Source organism: Mandrillus leucophaeus, unplaced genomic scaffold, assembly GCF_000951045.1.
Source record: "Mandrillus leucophaeus isolate KB7577 unplaced genomic scaffold, Mleu.le_1.0 Scaffold332, whole genome shotgun sequence".
NCBI classification, from domain to species: Eukaryota; Metazoa; Chordata; class Mammalia; order Primates; family Cercopithecidae; genus Mandrillus; species Mandrillus leucophaeus.
Genome location: NW_012103499.1, coordinates 437,736 through 447,333, shown reverse-complemented (window position 1 = coordinate 447,333; position 9,598 = coordinate 437,736). Strand labels below are relative to the sequence as shown.

Here is a 9,598-nt window from a genome sequence, read left to right as displayed (position 1 = left end):
TGTTTTTGAGACAGATTCTCACCCTGTCGCCCACACTGGAGTGCAATGGTGTGATCTCGGCTCACTGCAACCTCCACCTCCCAGGCTCAAGCAATTCTCCTGCCTCAGCCTCCCAAGTAGCTGGGATTTCAGGTGCCCAACACTACGCCCAGCTAACTTTTGTATTTTTAGTAAGATGGGGTTTCACCATGTTGGTCAGGCTGGTCTCAAACTCCTAACCACAGGTGATCCACCCAGCTTGGCCTCCCAAAGTGCTGGGATTATAGGCGTGAGCCACCATGACTGGCCAATAGAGCATGCCTGGCCAACAAAGACCTTTTTTTTTTTTTTTTTTTTTTGAGATAGAGTCTCGCTCTGTCACCCAGCCTGGAGTGCAGTGGTGCGATCTTGGCTCACTGCAAGCTCTGCTTCCCAGGTTCATGCCATTCTCCTGCCTCAGCCTTCCAAGTAGCTGGGACTACAGGCACCCGCCACCACGCCCAGCTAACTTTTTGTATTTTTAGTAGTGACAGGGTTTCGTCGTGTTAGCCAGGATGGTCTCGATCTCCTGACCTTGTGATCTGTCCTCCTTGGCCTCCCAAAGTGCTGGGATTACAGGCGTGAGCCACCATGCCTGGCCAATAATTTCTTTTTAAAAAAGGAAGAAATGTATTGGAGAAAAAAGACTGCTGACAAAAAGGGAAGAGAAAGAAAAATCAAATATTTATTAAAAGTACCATAATACAGACCCATTTCAAGTAAGGACGAACACATTAACATATTTCTTAGTAGTTTCTTCACAATAGATTATTAAAGCATAGAACAATTATTCATATTCGTAAAGAAATGACTTCAAAATAGGTTAAATTGTTTTCCATCTACTGTGTTTAATAAGGCAAGAACAAATGATTCACTCTGGAAAAATAGTCTCATCAAAAAAGGGGTGAAATAGTAAAGATTCATCACCTAAAGTGGTAAGCTTTGGATATCTGAAATATAAACATGTTAGTACTCTGATGATAACAGATAAATGAATTTAGGCAAGAAAATGCATTCTTACAAAAAGCCTGGGTTCTAAATCAGGATTACTGAGACACTAACAATTAATTTCAGATTTTTGTCTTCATTCCAAGAAGCACCAACCCAGTTTTCTTTAGACTGCCTGGGCTGGTTTGGGCCAAGATCTAGTCAAAATGTAGTCTGCAAGTGATGTAGGTAAATAAGATACAGGGATGAAGAAAAATTTAGCATCCCAGCCAGCTGAATATCGAGTTCGTGGATACACTGAAGTCAGAGCATGTTCCATGCAGTCAGTGACCAGGTTCAGGTTTGTGCTACAACCCAACAGCCCTTCCTTGATGATATTGTAAACTGTAAACAAAAAAAGAAATGGTGGTCAACAATCTTATTCCTTATATTTTTATGATCATGCAGTCACAGAAGTCTAAGCACATCTAATTTCTACAAGATAGAATGATCTAGAATGTGCGTCCCAATATGATAGCCACTAGCCACATGTAGCTATTGAGCACTTAAACAATAGCTAATGCACTAGAATGAAAACTAAAGTCTGGATTTTATTTAATTTTAATTTTAAAACTCAATCATTTTTTCTTTTTTTGTTTGGTTGGTTTTTTGGGGGGGTTTTTTTGAGACAGGATCTTGCTCTGACACCCAGGTTGGAGTGCAGTGGTGCAATCTCAGCTCACTGCAACCTCTGCCTCCCAGGCTCAAGTGATCCTCCCTCCCCAGCTTCCCACATAGCTGGGACTACAGGTATGCATCCCCATGCCCAGCTAATTTTGTTTATTTTTTATAGACACAAAGTCTCACTATGTTGCCCAGGATGGTCTTGAATTCCTGGGCTCAAGCAATCCTCCCACATCGCCCACATCGGGCTCCCAAAGTGCTGGAATTATAGGTGTGAGACTCCATGCCTGGCCTCAAAATTCAATTCTGATGGCTGGGCACAGTGGCTCATGCCTGTAATCCCAGCACTTTGGGAGGCCAAGGCGGGTGGATCATTTGAGGTCAGGAGTTTGAGACCAGCATGGTCAACATGGTGAAACCCCATGTCTACTAAAAATACAAAAATTAGCCAGGCTTGGTGGTGCATGCCTGTAGTCCCAGTTACTCAGGAGACTGAGACAGGAGAATTGCTTGAATCCGGGAGGCAGAGGTTGCAGTGAGCCAAGATTACAGCCTGGGTGACAAGAGTATGACTCTGTCTCAAAAAAAAAAACAAAAAAAAAAACCACACATACACACACAACTCAATTCTGTTGCTAGAGGAATTTAAAATATGTTTAGAACAACACAGATATGGGAATATACTTTTTCAACTGGAATTTTTTTTAACATTCTTGAGATATAATTCATATATCATAAAATTCAGCCATTTAAAGTGTACAAATCAATAATTTTTAGTATATTCAGAGTTGTGCAATCATCATCACAATCTACATTTAGAACATTTTCATCATCCCAAAAAGAAACGCTGTACCTATTAGAAGTCATTCCCATTTTTCACTGCCACCTCCTCCTCCAGGTCTTCAGAATAATATTCGTATAGGAAATTGACCAGTCCCACTCCCACAAGGCTCCTATCACCTGAACATGAGAAGTATAGCCTCAGGGAATGGCCCATAAGGCCCTGCAAAGACTTGTCCTCACTGACTTACCTCTTCCCACCTACATGCTTTCTCCTGTCACATTAAGACACATAGTTTGTGGACAAGCCCTTTGTTATCAAAAGGGTAAACAATGATGAAGACTGCACTTTACTTGAGCAGACATCTCACACCAGCCCTGCCATGCTACCAAGAGGCACACCCTCTCAAGCTTCCATGCCTCTAAGTATGTAATACCTCCTAGTGCTTAGGTGCCCCGGCCCACAGAGGACAGGGCAGGGAAGAGCCTGGCCCCAGGCCGCCTCTATGTCCCCTTCCTCAACTGTGATAGTCATCAGACCAAGCCAACCATGAGAGCACTGGGACCTTCCTGACTTCCTTCTGTTCTGGGAAGGTTTTATTTAAGGAACTTTGTTCTGAGAGGATCTGCCAATCATTGTCCACCAACCCTCTTTTCCCTTTCTCATGCAAGGGTACTGATATGGTTTGGCTTTGTGTCCCTACCCAAATCTCATCTTGAATTATAGTCCCATAATCCCCACATGTCGTGGGAGGGACCTGGTGGGAGGTACTGAATCATGGTGGTGGTTCCCTCATGCTGCTCTTACAATAGTGAGTTCTCACAAGATCTGATGGTTTTATATGGGGCTTTCCTCTGCTTGCACTCATTCCCTCTCCTGCCATCCTGTGAAGAGGTGCCTTCTGCCATGATTGTAAGTTTCCTGAGGCCTCCCCAGCCATGCAGAACTGTGAGTCAATTAAACCTCTTTTCTTTATAAATTATCCAGTGTCGGTTATTTCTTCATAGTAGCATGAGAATGGACTAATACAGGGTACCCATTATCCCTATCAAAAGAAAAAAGCTTACAGGCATCAAAATACTGCTGTCCATAGGTCTCCTTAATATGCTTGGGGGCTTCTTTCCAACTTTGCTTCACTTCCTCTAAGGACCGTGTCAGGTTTGTCATTCCCGTTCTGAAGTAGCCAGGTTCAACTATGCTGATTTTCACCCCAAAATGTTGAAGCTCACGCCTGAAATAAAACCCCACAAGTTATGATTAAAAACCACCACCATTTCAATGCTTTCAGGAAGGAAAAGCAAAATAAAAAAGATTATAAAATACCTTTACTGAATATTTTAAAGAATAAAGAAATGGAGAGGAAAAAAATTTAAATATAAACATCCCTGGATCCAACAATTAGGAAATTATTACACCAACTACCATAACCACTCAACTCTAGAATCACTCATTTAATAAAGAGTTATTAAGTTCCTACTGTGTGCTAGACTCTAGAGGCATGAAGGATACCAATGACAATAAATAAAATTAGCATTTATTATGACTGGCACTGTGCTAAGTGTCTCACAAACTCAGAAGATTAAGATTCAATTCCTCACCTCAGAAAGCTCACAGTGGGTGAGTCCAATAAGTAGGCAAATAATTACAACACAACTCAAAAGAATGATAAAGGAGAGGCATTCAAGGGGCTATGAAAGTAGAGAAGAAGGTACAGATAGATTTTCTGAGGGAGTCAGGGAAGTCTTCAGTGAGGAGAAAAATATTTCAGTTGAGTCTTAAAGCAGGGATCCCCAAACCTGGGGTGCAGACCGGTAAGTCCGCAGTCTGTTACGGACTGGGCCACACAGCAGGAGGTGAGCAGTGGGCAAGCCAGCATTATTACCGCCTGAGCTCAGCCTCCTGTCAGATCAGCCAGATATTAGAGTCTCATAGGAGCATGAATCCTATTGTGAACTGTGCATGCGAGGGATCTAAGTTGTGCCCTCCCTATAAGAATCCTGAGGTGGAACAGTTTCATCCCGAAACCATCTCTTTCTTCCCACCACCCCCACCCAGGGCAGTGAAAAAACTGTCTTCCACGAAACAGGTCCCTGGTTCCAAAAAGGTTGGGGACTATTATCTTAAAAGACAAAAGGAAATTTCCAAGTGAAGAAAAGGGAAGAGTAACAAACCAGGCAATGCGAATTCCACATGCAAAAGCATGGGCTTGTGGAAAATGACAGTGTATTGACTAAAAGATCACTAATGAAACAGATGTGAGCATTAAAATTGCCAGTTCCAGAATATTCAAGTTAGTTTAACAAACAGTTCCAAAAATACTTATCAAGGGCCGATTATAGGCTAAGTACTGCACTAAGTACCACCTACACCGAGAGAAATAAGACGGCATTGTGCACCATGGCAGAGGCATACTCTAGGAGCTCTAGGGACAGTGATGAGGAGTGTTCCCTAAACTACAAGTTCAGGCAACCTTGCTGGAGAAGACGAAGCTGAAGCTGATAGCAAGGAGAAACGTTTGAAATAATGGTCCATAAGGAGGCAGACCACAAAGCATTATGACCTCTAAGCAGTGGTTCTCAAAGTGTGGACCCTGGATCAATGGCATCATCAGCATCTGGTAACATTTTAGAAATGCAACGTATTGGGCCCCAGTCTAGGCTCTGGGGGTGAGACTCAATAATCTGTTTTAACAAGCCTTCCAGGTGACTCTGAGGCATGCTAGAGTTTAAGAATTACTGTTCTAAGGGAAAAGCCTCGCTTACCAAACCAAAACCTAAAACCTTCCATGTTAGAGCTTCAAAAAGAGTCTCCAGGTGCCCATATGCAACGGAGAAGAGGAAAGGGCTTTGCAGCCAGAGGTGACTCTCCTCCTCTAAAGTTCACTTCTCCTTGGAGTTTTCTCACTCTGATTTCTACCACCCCTTGTCTCCATTCCCCTTTAACACTCCAATGCAAATATAGAACAAAATTTCCTTTGCTTGTTTATCCCGAGCACAACTAGGGTGAACCTGAATTTTCTAAAGGAATTACATAGTCATTGGAATGTTGGAAGGATATATCTTTGCTCTTAGTCTGGGAATGAGTCAAGGAGTCTGAGAGACCAGTCGTAGGTGGTGGTAAATCACACAGCAGCCCTGTGGCAGTACACAGAACGTTAGATAGGCAGGAAGCCAAGTGAGGTGCCTACCACATGGTAACAACTCATGTACTTTCTTGGCTATTTCTCTGTTTCCTCCCTAGGCATGTAACACTCACATTGCAACACTTACACACCAGTCATGGTATGTGGTAGGCTAAATAAGGGCCCCCAAAGAGATCAGGTCCTAATCCCTGTAAATGTTACCTTATGTGACAAAGACTTTGCAGGTGTGATTAAGTTAAGGCTGTTGAGATAGGGGGTTATCCTAGATTATCTGCGTTGGCCCTAAATGCAATCACAAAGATCCTCATAAGAGAAGCAGAAGTGGATTTGATGACTGACAAAAGAGGAAAAGGCGATGTGATCACTGAGGCAGAGACTGGAGTGATGTAGCCACAGCCAAAGAATTTCAGAACAAATGTGGCCCTGTCAACACCTCAGTTTTGACCCAGTGATACCAATTACAAACTGATTACAAAAAAAAGTGTTGCTTTAAAACACCATATACCATAAATTACCTATGATAATTTATCACAGTGGTCATAGAAAGTCAATACATGTTGCCTTTAATATTCACAGTGCATTTCCAAGTGAAACTGCCCAAAAGTCAGCCCCTGCTAAAGAGGAGTGTGCACAGCAATATTTTGGACCATGTTACTACAGCCTCTTGTCCACAGCTGATTGGACCAGGAAGGGGACTTGATTGGAGGAGAGTCCCTTGCAAGGCTGAACAGTAGCTCTGCCTGTGATTACCAATATGACCACAGGCAAATTACTAAACCTCTGTGCCTCAGTTTCCTCAGATGGATAATAAGAATAAAAATAATGCCTTCTTCATTGAGTTGCTCTGAAAGTTAAATGATTTAATGGATGGAAAGTACTTCCAGCAGTGTCTTACCCATAACCATGCACAAAAATGTCACACAATGTGGTGTCGCCTGGCACACACAAAAAACGAACTCAGCCAATAGGATTCTCTCTCAAGAACTATAAGGAAAATAGGCTGAGTGCAGTGGTACAGGACTGTAGTCCTAACTACTCAGCAGGCTAAGGCAGCAGGACAGCTTGAGCCCAGGAGTTCAACATTGTAGTAAGCTATGATCATGCCTGTGAATAGCCACTGCACTCCAGCCCATGCAATATAGTGAAATTCTGTCTCTTAAAAATAAATAAATAGGCCAGGCACAGTGGCTCACACCTGTAATCTCAGCACTTTGGGAGGCCAAGGTGGGTGGATCACATGAGGTCAGGAGTTCGAGACCATCCTAGCCAGCATGGTGAAACCCCATCTCTGCTAAAATTAAAACAATTAGCCAGGTGTAGTGGCACGTACCTGTGGTCCCAGCTACTTGGGAGGCTGAGGCACAAGAATCACTTGAACCCAGGAGTCAGAGGTTGCAGTGAGCCAAGATTGCATCACTGCACTACAGCCTGGGCGACAGAGTGAGACTCTGTCTCAGAAAATAAATAAATACACATACACACATATATATGATACACACACATATATACTGGGGTGGGCAGGTTCTATAAAAAGAATGAAGCAGCTGGTGGAAGGACATGGAACTGAAAGAATGCATGAATAAAAGCCAGGTCGGGCACAGTGTCTCATGCCTGTAATCCCGACATGTTCGGAGGCTGAGGCAGGAAGATCACTTTAGCCCAGGCGTTTGAGACTAGCCTGGGCAACATAATGAGACTCCATCCCTGCAAACTACAAAAAATTAGCTGGGCATGGTGGTGTGCACCCACAGTCCCAGCTACCAGGGAAGCTGAGGTGGGAAGATTGTTTGAGTGCGGGAGGTTGAGGCTGCAATGAACCATGATGATCACACAACTGCACTCCAGCTTGGGCAACAGAGTGAGACCCTGTCTCAAAACTAAAAAATAAATATTGAGAATTAAACTGTGACATAATGGTAGAAGATAAAGACCTGGGTCAAAACACAGTTCTGCCAAATTCTGGCTATGGTAGGTGAACTTTGGGAAAGATATGTAAATTTGAGGTTGTTGTCTATATAAAATAAACTAGTAGTAATATCTGTGTATCAAGATTTGAGGAGTGATGAAATAAGATAGGTGAAAGCAACTAGTACAATGCCTGGGACATATTTCAGTGCTCAATAGTTGTTTTTGTTTTAACTTAAGAGAGTTACCTCAGAATATCTGAAAAGGCTTCCACTCCATACTTGGAGATACAGTAGACTCCTGCAAAAAAAGCAACTCTTCCCAGAATGCTGGAGACATTGACAATCCTTCCCCGTGCTCTCCTCACCAAGGGAAGCATGCTCAAGGTCACCTGGATCACACCAATGAGGTTCACTTTGAGGATATTCATAGAGTCCTCCATGTTCAGCCCCTCACATAAGGTCACTGGTTTAATAACGCCTGCATTGTTCACCAGTCCCCAGAGTCCTAAAACAATTAAAAGTCATATCAGAAGTTTCATTTCAGGCAAAAATACTCTATTTTGAACTTTGGTGGGGAAAGAATCACTCTTGAGGAATCATAACCACTAACCACCCCAGGAGAGTTTGCAGCCCAAATTATATAACATACAAGTTTGCTAAATATAATTTATTTTTAAGACAGAGTCTCACCCTGTCACCAGGTTGGAGTGCAGTGGCACGATCTCAGCTCACCGCAACCTCTGCCTCCCAGGTTCAAGCGATTCTCCTGCCCTCAGCCTCCCAAGTAGCTGGGACTACAGGCACGTGCCACCACACCCAGCTAATGTTTGTATTTTTAGTAGAGATGGGGTTTCACCATGTTAGCCAGGATGGTCTCGATCTCTTGACCTCGTGATCCACCTGCCTCAGCCTCCCAAAATGCTGGGATTACAGGCGTGAGCCACTGCAGCCAGCCTGCTAAATATAATTGTTAAATAAAAGCATTGAAAATATTAATAAAAATACTATAAAATTGATCAAGCAGATTTGAGAAAGAACCAAATAAAACTTCCAGAAATAAAAGATACAACTATTGAAATTTTAAAATTTGGTAGACATTTTTAAATTTTAAAATTTGGTTTAATAGGAGATAGACATAGTGGAAGAAAGAAAATAGCAAACTGGAAGACAGTAAAGAAAATTATACAGACTATGGCACAAATATAAAGAGATGAAAAACATGAAAGAAAAAGGAAGTCAGACCAAAGTAAAAACATTTAACATATGTCTAATCAGATCCAGAAATAAGGGAGGGAAATGGAATAAAGGCAGTATTTGAAGTAATGATGGCTAAGAATTTTCCAGAAGTGATAATGAACAGATTAAAGAAGCCCTCCCTATTTAAAGTGTTTGTTTTTTGGTGTCGTAAAGAAATAGCACTTGAACATAAATTTAATTTTTTTAGTAAGGCCATTTTTTTTACTTTTTGCAGAAAGGGTATACTTGCCAGCAGTTTCGCCATGAGAGTATACGGAACATAGGAGACAGGGCCATTTATAACCCGACTTGTCTGTTTTATTGTTGTGTCTGGTTTTTATTGGCTGCAACGGGACCTCACATTTTGTATTTGTCTTAATTGGCTAGCAACTTAGAACTTCTTTTTTTTTTTTTTTTTGAGACGTAGTCTTGCCCAGCAGGAGTGCAGTGGCGGTATCTCCACTCACTGCAAGCTCCGCCCCCCGGGTTCGTGCCATTCTCCTGCCTCAGCCTCCCGAGTAGCTGGGACCATAGGGGCCCGCCACCACGACCAGCTAATTTTTTTTTGTATTTTTAGTATAGGCGGGGTTTCGCCATGTTCGCCAGGATGGTCTCGATCTGCTGACCTCGTGATCCGCCCTCCTCGGCCTCCCAAAGTGCTGGGATTACAGGCGTAAACCACCACACCTGGCCTCACTTAGAACTTTTTAAAAGAGGCAAAGGCAGAGGAGAGCAAAGGAAGGAGGAAGTAACTTGAGGAATATTGAGAAAGGTAAAAAAACACCTTCAAAGGCCGGGCGCGGTGGCTCACGCCTGTAATCCCAGCACTTCGGGAGGCCGAGACGGGCGGATCACGAGGTCAGGAGATCAAGACCATCCTGGCTAACACGGTGAAACCCCGTC

General features: G+C 42.9%; 1 protein-coding gene across 1 annotated transcript in view; it reads right to left on the bottom strand.

Annotated features, from left to right (window-relative positions):
* Window positions 1-680: 680 nt before the first annotated feature.
* HSD17B6 (hydroxysteroid (17-beta) dehydrogenase 6) overlaps window positions 681-9,598 on the bottom strand; it is a 45,983-nt gene continuing 37,065 nt past the window's right edge. Inside the window, exons 4-7 of the mRNA XM_011988510.1 lie at window positions 7,706-7,964; window positions 3,478-3,641; window positions 2,483-2,589; window positions 681-1,350 (exon numbers count right to left, since the gene is read on the bottom strand). Of these exons, the coding sequence (XP_011843900.1) occupies window positions 2,486-2,589; window positions 3,478-3,641; window positions 7,706-7,964 (527 nt within the window). The 3' untranslated portion in view covers window positions 681-1,350; window positions 2,483-2,485. The remainder of the gene's footprint in view (window positions 1,351-2,482; window positions 2,590-3,477; window positions 3,642-7,705; window positions 7,965-9,598) is intronic.